Raw genomic sequence first — 21,256 nt, forward strand, 5'->3', positions numbered from 1 at the left:
GCTTGTGTAGATGACTGTGTGTGTATGTGTTTCTTTAATAATGAGAATAATTTATAAGAAAGCTAAGCAACTTTGAGGCAACGGTGTATATTTACGTGAGGTAATATCTTCCAGATTGCAGAACACAGACATTTGATCTGACGCCGCCCTGTGGATACTGTACTCAGCTGGTGCAGGTGTGTCACAGCACAGGGAAGGAAGCAGCCTCACATTTGTGACTTGTGTTACCTGGCATGATGTGCTGGGCTCTGCATGGCTTATGAGACGGCTGTACCCTGCTGCCAGGCGGCTGCAGCTATATGTCAGGTAGGGCACAGGAAAAGTGTTTTGTTTGTCCTTTTCTTTTATCCTCTATAACTTGTCCAAGTTATATTGCTTGTGTGTTTTTGTGTGTTACTTTTCCTTCTAACCCAATATACAACAATGGAACCATTTTAATGCAGGGTTGCCAAAGCTCATTGTATGTTATATGAGATATATAATCACAGTATAGGAGAAATACTCTGCTTATTGGGATAGTTAAGCGGCAATTGTAGCTGATTATCACTTGTAGAAAAGTCATATCTGAAGATGTGCATTGAAATTGTGTGTGATTTTTGGAATAGTAAAAATAATATTAATTTTCATTAATAAACAGATACTGAATTAAATGCACCCTTCAGTAGCACATAACCTGGCACAGGCGCCTCTTATGTATGGTATTAGATTGGAAATCATATATTATTTTTACAACTTTTATATAAAATGCTAAATTAAAAAACTGCCCACATAACTATTCACGTGGATGGATGGATGGATAGATAGATAGATAGATAGATAGATAGATAGATAGATAGATAGATATGAGACAGATAGATAGATAGATAGATAGATAGATATGAGACAGATAGATAGATAGATAGATAGATAGATAGATATGAGATAGATACATAGATATGAGACAGATAGATAGATAGATAGATAGATAGATAGATAGATAGATAGATAGATAGATAGATAGATAGATAGATAGATAGATAGATATGAGACATATAGACAGATAGATAGATAGATAGATAGATAGATAGATAGATAGATATGAGATAGATACATAGATAGATAGATATATATAGAGAGAGAGGCAGATAGATATGAGAGAGAGAGAGAGAGAGAGAGAGAGGCAGATAGATATGAGTGAGAGAGAGAGAGAGGCAGATAGATATGAGTGAGAGAGAGCGAGAGAGAGAGAGAGAGGCAGATAGATATGAGAGAGAGAGAGAGAGAGAGAGAGAGAGAGATTTGACATAGATAGACAGACTGACAGAAATGCTGGGCATACTCTAAACAATTATCTGTCAGATATCTGTCCAATCTGGCTGGTTGGAATGAAAACCTGGTAATGTATGGGAGCAAATGACAGTAGATTATATGGTCTTAAACACTGGAAAACGGACAAAAAACAATTGCTGAAATTGGTTAAATTCGTGTGTTTTAACCAATTTGTCTGAACGACCATTTTTGTCTGTTTTCCAGTGTTTGTGAGCAAATGGACGATTGTCATTTCCTCCCATACATTACCAGGTTTTCATTCCAACCAGCCAGATTGGACAGATATCTGACAGATAATTGTATAGTGTATGCCCAGCAATAGATAGATAGATAGATAGATAGATAGATAGATAGATAGATAGATAGATAGATAGATATGAGATAGATAGATTTCAGTGGCAAACGCAGGACTTCTAGAGGGGGGTTTCCAAATGCTTGATTTTAGAGTGAGTGTGGCCTGTCCATGAAGAGGGCAGAATTATCACTTATCCAGCATTTATATATGTCATATGTAGTGTATTGTGTGTCATAATTCCAGCATATACAGAACCAGAGATCACAGTAGCCATTAGATGCGGCAGTAGGGCCATCCTGCCTGAGCTGAATGTATTTATGTTAGATGAGAGCACCATTCCAGGGCATGGAAGCAAGTCCGGGAGTCTGGGGGAGCAGCAGAAGAACCTAGCACTACCCTCGACATATATGTACATATTGGGCACTATAGCAGTGCATCCCTAACAGTGCATGTTTTCCAAATCCCCTAATTGGTGCATAGGTGTATTTAATACTGGCTGATACATGTTAAAAGATCCACCGGTGGTGCTATTTCATTTATGATACTGAGAAGAACATGCAGCGCTAGTAAAATTCCATTATATTATTATTTCTATTGTGGTCATGGTGTGGACTGGGGAGGGGGGTTTCCAGGCAGATGGAAACCCCCCCCCCCCTACGTTTGCCTATGGATTTGACATAAATAGATAGATAGATAGATAGATATGAGATAGATAGAAATGAGATAGATAGATAGATAGATAGATAGATAGATAGATATGAGATAGATAGAAATGAGATAGATGGATAGATAGATAGATAGATAGATAGATAGATAGATAGATATGAGATAGATAGATAGATAGATTTATCTGACATAGACAGATAGATAAGAGATAGACAGACATATAGATATATATGAGATAGTTAGTGCACAGATGGACAGATTGTATAGATGGTACTAGAAAGTTCGAATCTTATTAGTTTATCCCTGTAGAATTTTTGATAAATCTCCCCCATATTAAAATATTGTGACATTCATAAAGAATGTTATCTTTCATTTTCAATTGATTTTTAAACTCAAGCTGGCCACACATCTAGAGATTATCTGTCCAACCATCCAACTAGTTGATTGGTTGGAATGAAAATCTGGTAATGTATGAAAGCAAATGACAATCTACAACTTGCTCCCAAACGCCGGAAAATGGTCAAAAACTGTTGTTTGAACAAATTGTTTAGATCAAACATTTAACAAACTTGAAACAACAAAGAGTAATCCCCCAGCACTCAGAATGAAATCAGCAATAAGATTTGAAAAACTACATGGTAATAGATAATTCAGAGATCTCAGTTGCAAATATTTGCAAAAATATGTCTAAGCCTCCAGGCCGCGTCACGGAGTCTCTGATACCGGAGGTCCCTATCACTTAATAAAGCAAAAACTATGTGTTAATAGGTGATACATAGATGAAAGGTGTAATTAAAATACTAAGAAAAATAAATAAATATATATATATATACAATAAGAGAAAAAAATAATTTGAAGGTGTTAAAGTGCTAAATAAAGTGTTAAAGTGTGCCACCCCAGAGCAGCCCAGCTACACCAACCACGGGGGGCACTGCACCCCAAACTCATCCCCAAAACTGATAACTATATCCAATTTGGGTCATATGATTGCCCAATATAAGGCCACATGATAATGGCACATATACAAATATACCTGAATTGAGAGCCAGCTTACCTTGGAGGAACCCCTAAAAGCCCCCATACATCAACAATCTAAAAACCACAATTGAACAACTTCAAGATTTATTGCCCGATTTTAGGATTTCGCAATCTAGCAATCTGCGCCCATACACTACAGATCTTTTTCAGTGATTTGCAGATCTCCCAGTCTTGAAGGGCTACATCATTAAACTGGTAACGGTCTGCAAATCTGCTGATCATGTCCATATACCAGCAATCTACAGCCCCGATCCATCTGTGACATCCCACATGTTGGACAATCTGATTTAACAATTCCAATCACTTTTTAAATTGCAATCTGCGATCTGTGAAGCCCATACTGTACATTGCAGATTTTTATAGACAATCGATTGCAAATTGCAGAATTGCCACAATCGATTGCTGATGTATGGGGACCTATTGCCTCTTAGTACAGCAATGCATGTTGGTAGCTACTCAATCACTTCAGTAATATCACTCAGGTGCATGCAAGGGAGGGGTTAACCAGCTACCAACATGTATTAATTTAACAAACTTGTCTGAACGACCATTTTCATCTGTTTTCTGGCGTCGAGGAGCAAATTGCCGATCGTCAGTTACTCCCATACGTTACCAGATTTTCATTCCAACCACTGAATTTGGATGGTTGGACAGATAATCTTTAGATGTGTGGCCAGCTTAAGTCCTGCCATATTTAATGGCTATACATCTTCATCAGTGTCATTAACCCACTGACCATGGTAATATACTGACGGTAAAATTATTATCAGCTCTGGGACCACAAGCTGTTGTAAATGCCAGTGACCTTGCTAATGTGCCGCCCCTCTCCCTCACCTGTACTCAGGCGTTCAGGTGATCACTAATGCAAACAAAGGGGAACAACAGAGCAAGTAATACAACCTACGTCTGGGGCTTCCGGAGCGTTTACACACTGGATTATCACTCACGTGCGTCCGGAGATAAGATTAACTTTAAGTAGGTCACACCTCTCCTATAGGGGCCCATTGATCAATAATCGCATTTACATAGCGATCTGGGTGTATTGCAGGAATCAACACAAAATCAAACACTCAGGCGCTTAACCTATTGCAAAAGACAATGTTGATAATAAATGCGCAATAAAATCAAAAGTACAGTAAGTGGGGATATCACAAAAGAATAAGCACCCAATACTCAGAAAGCATAAAGATTGTGAATAGTATGTGTATCAACCTCTAGCGCTCTCCCGATCACAAATTCACATAGGTCAGTGCAAAACAAATATAATATAAACACCATAAATAATTCCACTTGATAATGGAGTATCGCATAGTATCCAATTGGAACGCCTTATAGAAAAATTGTTGATGGCATCTATAAAAAGAATATCTCCCCTGTTTGTGTGTTAATTAAAACAACACAGGTGTGGAAAAATATAAAAAGAGAAACAAAATAATGTACAAGCGTTTGTTTAAAACCATCTACAGTGGCAAAACAGCGGCACTCTCATAGACTCCGTCCTTGTCCTCCTTGATGGTGAATGGGGGAAGACAATCACTCAGCTCCGGATAACAGGATGTGCCAACTAGGAAAGATACTCCGAACAGTGGCCCTGATTCAGAGCCGGACGCTCTGACAGAGCGCTCGCTCTGAATCAGGGCCGGGCTATTTTTTTTTTCGAGCGGCCTCCTGGCTATTGCGAGCGGCCATGATGATGGTCGCAATGGTCAAGACCATCGCGACCATCGGGCTTGCGACGAGACCCTTGTGGTAGGGTCTCGTGGCCGCAAGCCCCAGAGAGCTTTCGGCTCAAATTGAGCCGGAAGCTCTCCCACTGACATCACTTGTGATGTCAGTGGGGCCGTCCCCAAACGGTAGGCATTCTCATGGGAACGCCTCCGTTTGGGCAATCACCCCCATGGCCCGCCCACCAAAGGGGGCGAGCTGTCACTCAACATCGACAGCTCGCCCCCTTTGTTGCGAGACCTGGAGCGACGGAGTCTCGCGCATGCGCACGACGGAGCCGGCTCCGTCGTGCGCATGCTCTCTGGGCCACCATCGACCCGGTTGCGAACGTTCAGCGCTTGTGACCGGGTCTGAATCAGGCCCAGTGCTCCACCACTTAGGAAACGGATGTAATCCACATAGCCCACACTTAACGTGTTTCAGACATGCAGTCCTTCATCAGAAGCGTGTTTGACGGCTACCCATACACAGTATATATACCCTACCTAATACATCACACGCCTGTGTCCAATTGCCGCTATTCGGCACACATTTGTGACTGCGCATGCGCACAGTCACCGGAGTTCCGGAAACAAGAAGGCCGTACGATCCACGGCTCCCGGAAGTAAGTTCCAAATGAGGTTAACGCGTTCCACCTGCATCCCCTAGCCGCTACTGACCGTGCAGCTGCGCATTGATACAATCCTCGTGATCCCTAAGGCAAAATAGGCGTGCGTTCCATAGCTCCAGGAAATCAGTTCCTAAATATTAGATAATTCATGCGTTCCACCCAATATCCATGACGTGTAGTGGATCCAGTCCTTAATTAACATATCCAATATTGATCTCACATCCACTTATGTGGATCACAGCAGCAGGTAAAGGTATCAAGTCCATATATAATGTCCATGTATAATCACATATAAAACAAGAAATAATTTTTTTTTTGTATTAATATATTAAAATAATAGAATAAATAGATAAAAAGTGCAGGCAAAACATACTCACATAGATAATTTAATCAATTTAAAAAGCACTTCAATTCAAAATGCCCGTTTAGTCCCCTGGGTACAAGAGTCCCTAATTGGTGAATCCATCTCATCTGTTTGCGAGAGACGTTTATCTAAGTCTCTCGTTCTCCATTTTGGTAGGATTACTTGTATACCTAAACATTTTAAAAAAAAACACTCCTTCGAGTTATGGTGTTTTTTGAAGTGCATCGAGACCGTCTGGGTCTCCAGTCCTTTACGGATATTGTATATGTGTTCTGCCCACCTTATTTTTAAATTTCTGCTTGTCTTTCCTACATAAAATAGGCCACATGCACACTCCAGAATGTATATGGCATTTTTGGAGTGGCATGTTATAAAATCCTTAATAGGATTTGTCACACCTATCATAGTAAATTCTGTCATATTTTTTTCACTAGATCTCACCGTTTTGCACATCAAGCAACTTCCACAACGGTGAAAACCCTTTGTTCTAATACTTTGTCTTTTTTCAATATCCACACTAACTACTAACCATTTTGTCTTTTAAAGAAGGTGCCTTTATATAAATTAATTTTGGTCTTTCTGGAATAATATCACCAATTATTGGATCTTGTTTAAGTTTATTCCAATTCTTTTTAATTATTTTTTCTATTTCTTTATAGGCTGAATTAAATTGTGTAATAAAGGCCCACTGATGTGCTTCATTTGAACTTGGTTTTTCCTTTTTCTCATTTATCAGATCAACTCTGTCCATGGTATCTAGTCTTTCTCTGGCTCTCTTAAGAGTTTCCTCTGAGTACCCTTTTGATAAGAATCAATCAGCTAGTTCATCCATTTGTTGATGGCACACGTTAAACCTCGGTACAGTTCCTTTTTATCCTTACAAATTGTCCGTAGGGGTTTCCATCCAGCCAATTTGGATGATCTTCATTTGTTTTCTCAATAAATCCATTCGAATCAGTTACTTTTCTAAAGGTTTTAGTATTAATTGATCCATTTTTTATATAAATTAAAAGATCTAGAAAGGAGACTTCTAAAGTGCTGCATGCAAATGTAATCTTAATTGCAAAGGTGTTGTCATTCAATAAAGTGCAGAAATTTAAAAGAGCTTCTTCGCTCCCCCTCCAGATAAAAAATACATCATCTATAAAGCACTGCCATGACACCAGGTTTGCCACCAGGCCGCCATCAGTAAATATGTGACCATCCTCCCAGTACGCCATAAATAAATTTGCATAACTGGGGCGAACCTGGTGCCCATGGCAGTGCCGATGACCTGCAGATAAAGTACCCCATCAAAATAAAAATAATTATTTAATAAAATTAATTTAATACTTTCCAATATGAAAGACCTTGTTTTGTCATCATGATCACTCACATTTAAAAAATATTTTGCAGCTTCCAATCCTTTTTCTAAATCGATTATGGTGTACAATGTGCTGACATCTGCACTACACAGGATGTCACCTTCTTGCCAATTAAGTTCCGAAATTTTTCTTAGTACATCGCCAGTGTCTTTTAAATAGGATTTAGTATTTTGAACAAGCGGTTGCTAATAAAAATCTATCATAGCTGATAGATTACTTGTAAGACTGTTGCAACCTGAGACTATAGGTCGACCGGGGCTCTAAATTTGTTAGAGCCTTTTCTATTCTTAGGGTAGGATCACCCTTTAGTTTTTTGTAGGTTACGTCATCATTCAATTGTTTCATTATTTCCTCCATGTATGCTTCTTTTTTCACAAGGACCACACCCCCACCCTTATCAGCTGGTTTTATGATGAGACTTTTATCATCCTTCAAAAATCGTAACGCCTCAAATTCCTTCTTGCTCAAATTTAGTCTGTTTGTGTTCCTTTTGTCGTATGTTTTTTTCAATACCTTCACAAACAACTTTATTGAAACAGTCTATATGACTTCATCTGGCATGTACTGGATTAAATGTGGATGGGGGTTTAAATTTGGACTTGACCTCTGTTACTTGTGTTAAATTGCTCCCATCCTCCTTTTCTTTATTTAAACAGAAACGTTTAATAGTAAGCTTCCAGGTGTATTTTTGTACATCCAAAAATAAATTCAATGAATTAAGTTTATTGGATGGTGCAAATTTAAGTCCCTTTTTTAGGACATGTTCTTCATATTTAGTTAGGGTTCTGTCAGACAAATTAAATATTCTACCTTCATTTTTATCACTTTTGTTCAGGATGGAATGTTTCTTATTGCCAATTTTTATTTTTTTGAAATTTCTGTTACCTGCTCTCTTTCCTCTACGTAATTTGGTCAAATTAGTCTTTTTTAGAATCTGTTTTTCCTTGGTGTTCTCAGATCCCACTTTAAAAAAGACGAGTAATCCAATGTAGATGGACCATCATTATTCACACTCTCTAATGGTGAGAAGCGAATAAACATGGTCGTATTTCGATGTCTATTTTGGTTTCCATTTTGTCTTCTAAAAGACTGATTACTCCTCCATTTATCAACATAGTTTCTTTTCTCTTTACTTATTACATTCCTCCAACCTGGATATCTTATTTGTTGGTACCCAGGGGAATGATCAACTCTAGTTGGTCGTTTCTCGATAAAATTTTTTATCTCTTAGAGCTGGTACTTTATAATTAAAGTCACAAATTTTATTTTTTGGATTATCCTCATTATTTGTACTAATTGTGATTTCCCCTTTATTGGGAGTTAGTATAATAGGCTTAACCTATTGGGCAATCAATACGATTAGATAACTGTCAGCAGCCACCATACAGGCTGGGGAAAACTGGAAACCCCAGCAACAAAAATATATATAAAGACAATCTAAAGTAATTAGGCGCTAGTCAGTTAGCTTATTTAAAAAAAAAACATACATATTATAAAATAGGACACTTAGGGCGGTATTCAATTGTTTTACGCGCCCGACCGGAGCTATTAAATTGTTGCTCCTGTTGGGCACGATTAGCTACCAGCGCACCATTTCAGCTTGCAGCCCCAGGGGAGTGCGAGCTGAAATGAGTGACAAGTGACCTGTTTGGGCGCCCAAACAGCACTTGTCGCAATCGCGCTTAGTACTTTGGTCGGGGGTAGCTGTTTTACACGGCTAAACCCGACCACTTTGGGTGCGATCAGCGTGAAAGACAGCAACAATTGAATAGCGCCCCGCGATCGGGCGCTCTATAAAAATTGAATACCGCACTTAAAAGGGTTCCCTAACAATATAACAACGTGCAAGTAAAACCGCATCTAAATACACCTTCTTGTTTAATAAGCAGCCCTAGAATAGATTAATTATCAAATTATCAAAGAATTTTCAAATGTAACTCAGCAGGTTAATATCATTCTGCTGGTAGCATCAAGTGCAATGCATGAACAAGTTAGGTACTTTTCTATATGTATAATAATATATATATATATATATATATACATAACTTTGTTAATACATGCACTTATCAGAGGTTATCTAAGTAGCCGTACAGTTGCATTCAGGCATCCAATTTAAGTGTTTATCATTCAAATCCTCCCAAATACTAGTCACCCATTAATTGAAGCATGAAAGGGTGTTAATAATGTTACGGTTCGTTCATTAGTGAGCAGTCTCTCCTAATAATTAGTACATAGTATAGTAGCAAGGAAGCTGTATGCACAGTGAAGCAAGCTGTATTAAGCAGACTGAAAGTTACAAATCAAGCAAGCCGGAGATATGCACAGATAAAGTTTAGGGAGAGTTCTGGGCAGAGAAATAGCATGCATGCATTAAAAAACGCCACTTTACTATTACTCAATCCCCTGTGGGATTGAGTAATAGACCAGTTCAGATCTGTATTTCAACATAAAGGTATTTCTGCGTGTCCCTGGGTCTACGTCTTAATACACCTACTTGACGTTAGTCTCCATCCGCTCGCGATCCGACACAGATGCAACTACTTGCTACTTCAACGGGTTGCGCAGTTGTTGTGCATGACATGTTATCAGATGTAGGCTCTTGTAGTCTGCTCGAAATCTGGAAATGCGTCAGTTTCTTAAGTTGCATGTGATTCTGGATCTGTCTTCATCTGTCAGATTATAACATGCCATCAGCCTTCCAGCAATTGTTTGAAAATATTAAAATCATTGTTACTGTATGGAAATGATGTGATGCAAAGTGGGCAGTATTGCCAGTGTGTAGAGTATCTTGCTTGAATTTGCTTTGTGTGTGCTCAGAACGTGAATGTACACACACGCGTTTTGCAAGTATCAAGAAATCGGTCGGAAGAGGTGTTCTCACATCAGCAAAGTGCAGTAAGGATGTATTCATGCAAATACATGGAAAATATAAGCAGCACTATAGTGGTGTAAATTAATCACAGATAAGTAAAATACCTTATAATTAAAAAAATATATAAAATATTCTATTAATCAACCTCTAATCATAATCATCCTGTACAAAAACTTATTTGTAAACATACAGTGTACATAAAAATTACATCAACCAGTGGGCCTGATTCAGAGCCGGACGCTATTTGCGCTCGCTCGTCCAGAAAAAGGGGCTGGCTATTTAAATTAACCGTTCGCTCTTTGCGGTCTGTTCACGCCTCTATGTCTGAACGAGCGAACAAAACATGCGAACGTAATTTTGAAAAAAACGCCCCCTGGCTGCTCGCATCATACGTCATGTCTGCTATATATTAGATTAATCGAGTACATCGGACGGCGTATGAACTGCTCGCTATTCTTGTGGTTGGTTTTTCCTACCACAATCATGCGAGCAGTTCTAACTATAAAACAACCAAGTGACGTGGTCGATGACGCTGCTTTAGTAATTATGCACACCCTTAAAACGCCCGTTTTGACCTTTAGGCATGCCTGTGTTCTGATCTCCACTCCCCGTTTTCAAGCACCTTACCACCCACATACCCCTCATTCGGTCACTCAAAATAGCAGGCATTCGCTATTTAGCGAGCACACGATTTTCGGCCGCACTGTGGTTCGCATGCGCAGTTGTGCGAACATTATTTATTTATTTATTACCAGTTATTTATATAGCAAACACATATTCCGCAGCGCTTTACAGAGAATATCTTACCATTCACATCTGTCCCTGCCCCAGTGAAGCTTACACTCTATATTTTCTACCACATGCTCACAAACATACACACTATGGTCAATTTTGAGGGGAGCCAATAAACCTACCAGTATATTTTTGGAGTGTGGAAGGAAACCGGAGCACCCGGAGGAAACCCACGCAAGCACAGGGAGAATATACAAACTCCGCACAGGTAGGGCCGTGGTGGGAATTGAACCCATGACCTCAGTGCTGTGAGGCAGTAACTGCCCATCGAACATCGTGCGAACATCGGTCGGAACAAACGAGCGTCCGCTTACGAGCGGCTCTGAATCAGGCCCAGTGTGTATAACAGTAGTTACAAATAGAGCACCGACCCCGCACCAGCCTTCTATTATGTAATTTATAGTTTTGTTTGTCCTCTCTCCAATTAGCTGTTACTCAGTTCATCTGTAACTACAGATTAAATCTAAAGTTTGCTGAGGTGCTACCCACTACTTAAACATGAGAGAATTCACATATACAAAGAAGAAAAGATAAGAATATTTTTTTATTGGGTGCACTGGGACCCTCGTTGGTAATATTTTTAATAGGTATGCATTAAAATATCTCACTGTATTCAATTTGTTAAGATGGTGAAATATAAAAAGATAGAATTGTGCAATAGAGATGAAAATTAACATGTACAATAAAATAATATACAACATTAAACCATTGTCAATTTGTCATTCTTTCAATATGATCAGTGTTAGTAACACAGTGGTTCATTACAAATTTTGGTTTATTCTGTTATTTATGTTGCAAATAATTAAATAATTATTTTTTAAGGCTAAATGCCTTCATCAAGGAAGTAGCAAATTGTATCAAACAATGCAGTGACTAATAATGTGTATAGTCAATATTTCAAACTGATACAATGTCTTCTCTTCCTATACTTAGATGTCTTATCCTTATGTATTGCCATAATATGCTTATAGTAAATATTTCTTAGCTATGCAGTATACACAAATATATGTTGTAGTTCTGAGTCTCTTAGCTATAAGGTTTAATCCCACACAGCATGTATAGTATGTTAGTACAGTGGTTCTCAAACTTGGTCCCTCAGGACCCCACACAGCTCATGTTTTCCAGGTCACCCAGCAGGTGCACAGGTGTACTCATTACTCACTGACACATTTAAAAAGATCCATAGGTGGAGGCAATTATTTCACTTGTAGTTCTGTGAGGAGACCTGGAAACCATGCACTGTTTGGGTTCGTCAGGACCGAGTTTGAGAACCTGTGTGTTAGTATATAGTTGGTCAACGCACCTACTATTAATGGGTCTCCACTACATATGATGTATATTAGTAGTTCCCATTATATCATGTGTGTGTGAATCACATACCATAAAAACGATTTTATAGGTAAAATGTTATCCTTTGCAGCTCTGGGTATTCTCGTGTATACAATAATGCAGCTGAACCTTTAGGCAATTGCAATCACTCCCAGCACTGCCTATAGTACATGTATCATTTTATACATCAGTAGCTGGAGCATAGGCCTCATATATTTAACATAGCTTTCAATAATCGTAGGCAATAGCAATTAGTTTCAGCACTATGTACAGCGCATATATCATTTTAACTTAGAAATCAAAATGGCTGGGGTTTATATCCATTTAGCAACATATTAACATTGAATTTAGTTACATGACATTAACAATCGGTTACAGATAGCCTACGGCCGTTTCACCAGTCAGGCTTTCTCACGGCATCCTTTTCTTTGAAAAAAATCTGCTTGTCAGAAGAAACCAGTCAGAAGGTGTGCTTGGGAAATTCATTATTCCTACCTGCTGCTATCCATGACAGTGTACACACTGGTGTGCTGCTATTCATGACAGTATACACACTGGTGTGCTGTTACCCATGACAGTGTACACACTGGTGTGCTGTTACCCATGACAGTATACACACTGGTGTGCTGCTATTCATGACAGTGTACACGCTGGTGTGCTGTTACCCATGACAGTGTACACGCTGGTGTGCTGCTATTCATGACAGTGTACACGCTGGTGTGCTGTTACCCATGACAGTGTACACGCTGGTGCGCTGTTAGCCATGACAGTGTACACGCTGGTGCGCTGTTACCCATGACAGTGTACACGCTGGTGTGCTGTTACCTATGACAGTATACACGCTGGTGTGCTGTTACCCATGACAGTGTACACGCTGGTGCGCTGTTACCCATGACAGTGTACACGCTGGTGCGCTGTTACCCATGACAGTGTACACGCTGGTGCGCTGTTACCCATGACAGTGTACACGCTGGTGCGCTGTTACCCACGACAGTGTACACGCTGGTGTGCTGTTACCCATGACAGTGTATACGCTGGTGTGCTGTTACCCATGACAGTGTACACGCTGGTGTGCTGTTACCCATGACAGTGTACACGCTGGTGTGCTGTTACCCATGACAGTGTACACGCTGGTGTGCTGTTACCCATGACAGTGTACACGCTGGTGTGCTGTTACCCATGACAGTGTACACGCTGGTGTGCTGTTACCCAGGAGCATAATTATTTGCGTGCTGTTGCACCGCTGAGGTTATGCCACATTCTGCTCAATAGAGATCCAGTATTTATGAGACTAAGGGGGTCCTAGTTGCATCAGAGCCACACTTGGCAGGTCGCAAGCCAGCTCCGTTTGCCCCTTTAATACACCACAGTGGTTGGATACCGTGACTGTACTGGAGCACACGGCAGGTCGCAAGCCGGCTCTATCAATCATTTTGCTTACATATTTATTAGCAAAGACGGCTTTCTGGCTTTTTTCTTACATTGCTCTGGACTGAACTTAACAATCATTGAGTTAACTATGAATAGATTTTTTTATATATTTGCACACAGATTGTTATACTCACTGTTTGATGTAATTCTTATGTACACTGTATGTTTACAAATAAGTTTTTGTACAGGATGCTTATGATTCTAGGTTAATAGACTATCTTATTTTTTTTTAATAAATTAGGTATTTTACTTATGTATCTGTGATTAATTTACACCACTATAGCGCTGCTTATATTTTCCTTGTCTTTTTAATATTGGGTTGGCTACCCATTTGCGGCTGCTTTTGGTGGTGTACACAGAGTGCCTGATTCAGACCCGCTCGCAAGCGCATAGCGCTCGCAAGCGGGTAGATGGTGGCCCAGTGCGCATGCGCGGCGTGCGCGAGCCCCGGAGCGAGCGCAAAAAGCACTCGCTCCGTGGCTCACTACAAAAGGCGACAGCTCGCCCCGTTTTGTAGGTATGGCAGGATGGTGACTTCACAAACGGAGGCGTTCCCAAGCGAATGCCTGCCGTTTGTGGGCGGTCCCACTGACATCACCAGTGATGTCAGTGGGAGAGCTTCCTATTGGAGCCAGAAGCTCTCTGGGGCTTGCGGCCATGAGACCCTACCGCAAGGGTCTCGTCGCAAGCCAGATGGTCGCGATGGTCTTGACCATCGCGACCATCATCCAGGCCGCTCGCAATAGCTGTGGGTGGTCACCCACAGCTATGCGAGCGGCCAGGAGGCGTCTTTGAATCAGGCCCAGATTTCACTACCTCCCAGCACCTAGTTTAATACTGTGTTGTACATACATGCAAATACAGCTTATACACCCTCACAAGTAAATGCATAGTAGCACATTACAAGATTTAAGGTCAGATTTTTCAGCGGAACAAAGGTGAATATTTAATTTTAAGGGTTTTTTTTAAATTAACGTCTGATTATGAGTAAAATGTGTGCCCTGTTTTGTTCCTATGTACCAAGAATGTGGGATACAAGATCAATGTGGAGGTCGTAGAATGTACTATATTGATGTATAAACAGATCCCTGAAAACGAGTTATGTTTGCAGTTTTTTTTATTTGCAGTAATAACTGTTTTTTACTGCAATGTTTATTTTGTTCATTGTCTTTATTCTAGCATAAAGCAGTTTGGTACATACGGCGTATAAACAGGGACAGAATAGTCAGCTGAAGAAACACGTTGAACTGGTATGTATGCTTTATTTACCTACAGTAGTAAGAATTGGAGTGCATGTCTTATCATAGCTATTCACTTTCCATCCAAGGTCACTTCTCTCTCAACGTATTTTAGTCCAGACAGGTAAATTTACCTCCTGATGTTGAAGAAGACGGTGGAGAATACTGGTTTCTTTTATGAGAGTGAACAGGGCACTGCTCCAATGCTTCCTCATTGCTGAATCTGAAATCACCTTCCATTCTATATGCACAGACCTGCAAACTGATCTTTGCTTTAGCAATTGTGAGATAACAATATTGGGTGTGGGTAACTGCTCTGACACATTACAGCTAAATTGCACACTCAATTATTTATATTTAGCTCTGTAACATGTGAGGTTATTAATCGCTGACGAGCACAGAGCCCGCTGATCGTTGGTCTGAATAGGAGGGCATACTGCCGAGCTTTGAAGCTCCAGTGACCTAATACGCTGAATTACAATTGATAAAATACGCTTTTTTTCTAGTGTAAGCCTTAGTACACTCAACACATGATTAGGGGATGCAGTCACCATGCCGACACCAGAATTTTATTATGTAGACACTGTTTAAACATTGGCAGTTATGTAGACACTGTTTAAACATTGGCATGTGACATGTCGACATCTGCAGAATGCCGACATTAAGGTTAGGCTGCAGGGGGAGTGTTAGGAATAGGCTGGAGGGTGGTGGTTTAGGTTTAGGGATAGGCTGCGACAGGTGGGGTTACAGATAGGCTGCGGGGGTGAGAAGTTAAGCTGCGAGGGGGGGTAGGCTTAGGTTCTGGAAGGGGAGGGTTAGGCTGCACAGGGGGGTTAGGTGTAGGCTGTGGAGTGAGGGTTAGGCAGCAGGGGGAAGGCTAGACTGTGGGGGGGAAGGTTAGGGTTAGGCTGCAGTGGGGAAGGGTTAGGTTGCGGTAAGGGAGGGTTAGACTAGGAACACAACCTAACCCAGTCAGTCACAGTCATGACAGTTTGCACTGGCCAGATGGACACAACGTGGTCAGGTTCCAGGAGCAGATTCAAGCTCTGGAGTGGGCTTCACCAATTTGTGAAAGAGACGATCCTCTTCTTCTGTCTAATCACACTGATTTTGTAGCTGCTTTTTGTAAAATATTCGATGAGCCCGCTAGAACCACGTCTGCTTCAGCAGATATTCTTCGGTTCCAGAGGGTAGAAGAACTGTTGCTCAATATGTGATTCAATTTCAAACCCTGGCCTTTGAAGTGAATTGGAATGAAGATGCGCTCTTGTCTGCCTACTGGAGTGGCCTTTCTGATAGATTGAAGGATGATTTGGCTACCCGAGATCTACCAACCAAACTAGATGAACTCATCTCCCACTGTGACAGGGTCGATCTGCGTACATTGGAAAAAGGGCGGAGTGATCGCTTCAATCTCAACCTGTTCCACGTCCAGTTCAGCCTTCAACTTCTGTTGAAGAACCAATGCAGATGAATAGATCTCGACTCACTCCGGAGGAACGACAATGCAGACACTGCGAAAATGTATGTCTATACTGTGGATCTTCTGAGCATATGGCCAAATCATGTTCTCTGCATCCGGGAAACTTTTGCTCCTAACATATGGAGGAGAAGCTAGGTCAGGAGTTGTTTCCAATTCTCCACTGAATTCAGGTTCAACCATTTCTGTGACCCTAAAGCATCCTCACGCTCCCAAGTCTCCTCTAGCCCTGTTGGGCTCAGGTGCAGCAGCAAACTTTATTACCTCAGACTACGTCATCAACTTCCAACCCAAGACCTATTGCATCCTGTTACACTCACAGCAGTTGACGGCAGTCGTATTCCCAAAGGATAAACCACTCGGCAAACCAAGTAATTAAAGCTCTGTGTAGGAGTTCTCCATTCTGAAGAAATAACTTTTCTGGTAATTCCTAAAGCTTCTCATGTCCTGGTCCTTGGGTTTCCTTGGCTACAAAAACATAATCCTCAGTTGGGTTGGATATCACTTCAAATTATCTCTTGGGGTGCATCCTGCGAGTTGTACCAGTCCGCTCAAACTGAGATTTCCAAGTCGGTACAACTACTTTTGATTTACCATTCCTTTGTAGATGTATTCAGCAAACTGGGACTGTCCTATAGATTTGATACCAGGAAAAGTTCCCCCAAGAGGTGGCAACTACCTACTTTATCTAGCAGAGACTCAGACAATGGCTTCATCCGACCTTCTACTTGTACAGGTTTACAGCCTCCAGCCTCAGTACCGCTGTCACTACAGCATCCAGCCTCAGTACCACTGTCACTACAGCATCCAGCCTCAGTACCGCTGTCACTACACCGTCCAGCCTCAGTACCGCTGTCACTACAGCGTCCAGCCTCAGTACCGCTGTCACTACAGCGTCCAGCCTCAGTACCGCTGTCACTACAGCGTCCAGCCTCAGTACCGCTGTCACTACAGCGTCCAGCCTCAGTGCCGCTGTCACTACAGCGTCCAGCCTCAGTACCGCTGTCACTACAGCGTCCAGCCTCAGTACCGCTGTCACTACAGCGTCCAGCCTCAGTACCTCTGTCACTACAGCGTCCGGCCTCAGTCCCGCTGTCACTACAGCAACCAGCCTCAGTACCGCTGTCACTACAGCAACCAGCCTCAGTACCGCTGTCACTACAGCAACCAGCCTCAGTACCGCTGTCACTACAGCGTCCAGCCACAGTACCGCTGTCACTACAGCATCTAGCCTCAGTACCGCTGTCACTACAGCGTCCAGCCTCAGTACCGCTGTCACTACAGCGCCCAGCCTCAGTACCGCTGTCACTACAGCATCCAACACCACCAGTACCAGTCCGGCACCCAACCACGGAATCGTTGTCACTTCAGAGTCCCGCACACAGCCAGTACTAGTCCGGTGTCCTGCTCCAGCACCGCTATCGTCATCGCGACCAGTCTCACCGGATCCAGTTCAGAGATAGGCTCAGCTCTTCAGCAACCATCCCTGAACTCTAGCCCGGTTTAATTGGCTGTTGCTTTTCACTACTTGTACATACACAATTATTTCATCAAACCACCCAACTCCCTCCACGTAGCTTCCACTCCAACTCCAGAACTCGACTCTAGAACCGGGAACACAACCTAACCCAGTCCCAGTCATGACAAAGAAATTCACAAGTTTCTTAAAAACCTAAACTCCCGACATGGGCTATGTCCATGATTTTATTTGTTTGACTCTAAACCTACAGTACGTTTAGTGATCGTACTGTTCTTTTCAGCACTTAAATTATCATTCTCTATATTAGTATTTAGCAGTAGTTGGTTGAGTATGTTGATCAGTCACTTATCTATTTCTGCTATTATGCTGGTGGGAGATGAATTTACCGTTTGCCTATTTTATTGCCTATTTTATGCGGTACTATAACATATAACCATTTCATGTAAGCTATTAAACTGTAGAACCTCAATTTGCCTATTAATATAATAATGTTAATATACGTGTTTTTCCTTGTACATCTATATCCACCGGTGAATCAGGTCCTATTTATTTAATAGTCTTCAGTCTACACAAATAAGTTCTTGGACATCAGTCATTTAGGCAGCACATTATTAAGCCCGGTCGGATTTTCCCTGTGGATACAACTTGTCTCTCATCATATAACTTCAGTGGCGGAGACAGTATTTCCCATATATTATATTTATTTTTATATAATGTCCAAGTTTTCACAATTAACATAATAGTGTGTGCATTGGTATCTCTAATCTGTCTGTCCTGCCTTAATTAGTCAAATTGCTTTTTGTTTTACAGTTTGGTACTAGTTTAATATTATTTTATATTTGGTGTTTGTATAGGAGGATATAGTCTAATTCCACAATATATTTTGCCAAAAGTTATAAGCAAGGAAATAATTATTTTGCCCACTTATGAAGGCCTGTGAAGGCTCCCTATTTTTTTTACAATGAGCTCCCCAAATTATAATTATTGAGGTTCAGAAATGCATTCGATTGTTTGGAAAGAAGTCCACAGCCTAAGCTCGGCCATGGATGCTTCATGTGTTGTCTTTTGTCTCTCTTTCAGAGTCGTGGAAACTCTCTGATCTAAAGAGGAGATGAAATCGTTCAAGTGTTTGTCCGCTTGGCCAACAATGGCCACCAAGCCCCGGACAGTCTCCATAGCCTCCTTTAGTTCACTCTTTTTATTTCTCATCGTGTATTTAAAGTTCACCTACCTAGCCGAGGAAGAGTCTCCGTTACAACTTCTGCCAAGAGAGGTGACATGTCCAGATACCACTCCCGCAGTAAGAAATGGCTCTCGCACTGCCACAGCTGGTGGTCGAATCTTCTTCCTAGAGACTTCAGATAACACTAGTCCAAGCTTCCAAATCATGTGCGCGGTGGAATCCGCAGCGCTGGCCAACCCTAGTGCAAAGATCACCATCCTGATGAAAGGCTTAACTGGTCAAAAACAGTCGCTGCCCAAAAACTTTGGCATTTCCTTTCTCAGCTGCTTCTCTAATGTAGAATTTTTGCCACTGGACTTCGAGAAACTTTTTTCCGATACACCGCTGAGTGCTTGGTACACTATGGTGGAAAATAATCTGGAATTAGTAGACTACGCGACACTTTCCGATGCCTGCCGGTTGGCCATCCTTTGGAAGTCGGGTGGTATCTACTTGGACACGGATTTTGTCATCCTTAAGAATTTAGAGAACATTACTAACGCAATGTCCGTCCAATCTTTGTACACAATCAATGGGGCTTTCCTCACCTTCCAAGCACAGCACAAGTTCATTGAGCTCTGTATGAAGGACTTTGTCGCCAGGTACAATTACTGGTTGTATGGACATCAGGGGCCTCAACTCCTGACGCGAGTGTTTAAGAGGTGGTGCGCCATCCACAGACTGCGGGACAAGACGGGATGCAGAGGGGTGAATGTGCTTCCTAAAGAATCCTTTTATCCAGTGGAATGGCAGAACTGGAAAAAGTATTTTCAGCCTATCGACCTAGCAGAGGTGAAGACGCTACTGAAGAACAGCTACGGTGTGCATCTCTGGAACAAAAAAAGTAAAGGTAGACGTTTAGAGGTAGGATCATTCCTGGAGCAGCTTCAGTCACAGTTCTGCCCTAGAACGAACGCTATGATGAAGCTGTATCTCTGAGTAGATATGAAGACATTCTAATGTCTAGACTATCCTCCATCATAAAACGGTGACCTATTGACATATGGTCACATCTCCCGATGATACTTTTATGGCAGGACGGGCAGTTAACATTAGGCCTTACCGCATTAGTTTGTTTCTTTAATTCATGTTTTTTTTTTTTTTTTAAATAGATTACTGCCTAAACATTTATTGCATTAAATGTTACTTACAAAGTTTATGACTGATCTTTGAAGAACAAACTTGTACTACTGTTTCTGAATGGTTTGCACTCGTTTTATATACTGTATATATATATATATATATATATATATGTTCACATACATCGCATAATTGCGTCCACTGCCTAATTTGCATTGGCATTCTACTCGCACTTTTACCAACTGTGGAATCCATGTACCGGGAGAACAATTATTGTCAGCGCTCATCTGCAATGAAAATCTGGGCGTATGAGGGATTGGGTCATGTTTTGATCACACCAAGTCTGCCGGCGCCAATGTCAGGGCTTCTCGTTGCTACAAGTCCTATACTATCACATTTACTGTATGCACCTTGTACATTTTTGCATATGTCTGTCCTATGCTAAATTGGATGCAAATTTGTCTGAATCTGTTTTTCAGTGCAATAGGGCATTTCGGGGAGTGAACTGGGCATTGGTAAACTGGTTGCACTGGACCGTCGTAACTTATGGGAGCGTCGTGGACGTGTATCAAAAGTTTTGTGCAATCTGAGTGGTGCGTGCGGGGAGGCCTATTGCCGGCAAATCTCTTGCACCGAGCATGGGGCTGGTGCAAGTACCGACACTAACAATGTCAGCATAAGACCAATGAGAGGCGCGGGTTCCCGCTTGCACACGGACGATCCCCCACATTAGTTCCACAGATAGTCGCATTAGCATTAAGTAGTGTATCAGGCTGCCCGCAGCTACAGTCACTTTGCCTGCGCCTTGGAATCAGCCCCTAAATCTTTTTATCAAAATATGAACTAATTCCCCAATAATTTTACTGTGCTAGAGATTTGCGGTGGGGATCAGCTGTGACAATACTTGTTGTTCTGTTTTGTATTTATATATATGGCATTATTGCTGTGCAGCTGGTACTATG

General features: G+C 41.4%; 1 protein-coding gene across 1 annotated transcript; it reads left to right on the top strand.

The window, feature by feature from the left end:
- The first annotated feature begins 218 nt into the window (after window positions 1–218).
- A4GALT (alpha 1,4-galactosyltransferase (P1PK blood group)) lies at window positions 219–20,328 on the top strand. Its single transcript, XM_088476845.1, has 3 exons — window positions 219–306; window positions 14,974–15,044; window positions 19,073–20,328. Exon 3 carries the CDS (start codon window positions 19,104–19,106, stop codon window positions 20,151–20,153), a length of 1,050 nt encoding a protein of 349 aa, XP_088332971.1. The 5' UTR covers window positions 219–306; window positions 14,974–15,044; window positions 19,073–19,103; the 3' UTR covers window positions 20,154–20,328.
- The last annotated feature ends 928 nt before the right edge of the window (window positions 20,329–21,256 follow it).

This window comes from Taudactylus pleione, unplaced genomic scaffold (assembly GCF_031769625.1).
Source record: "Taudactylus pleione unplaced genomic scaffold, aTauple2 ptg000196l, whole genome shotgun sequence".
NCBI lineage: Eukaryota > Metazoa > Chordata > Amphibia > Anura > Myobatrachidae > Taudactylus > Taudactylus pleione.

Excerpts from the sequence above, each read along its gene's own strand:
- A4GALT (XM_088476845.1), top strand. The coding sequence starts at position 19,104 with ATGAAATCGTTCAAGTGTTTGTCCGCTTGGCCAACAATGGCCACCAAG.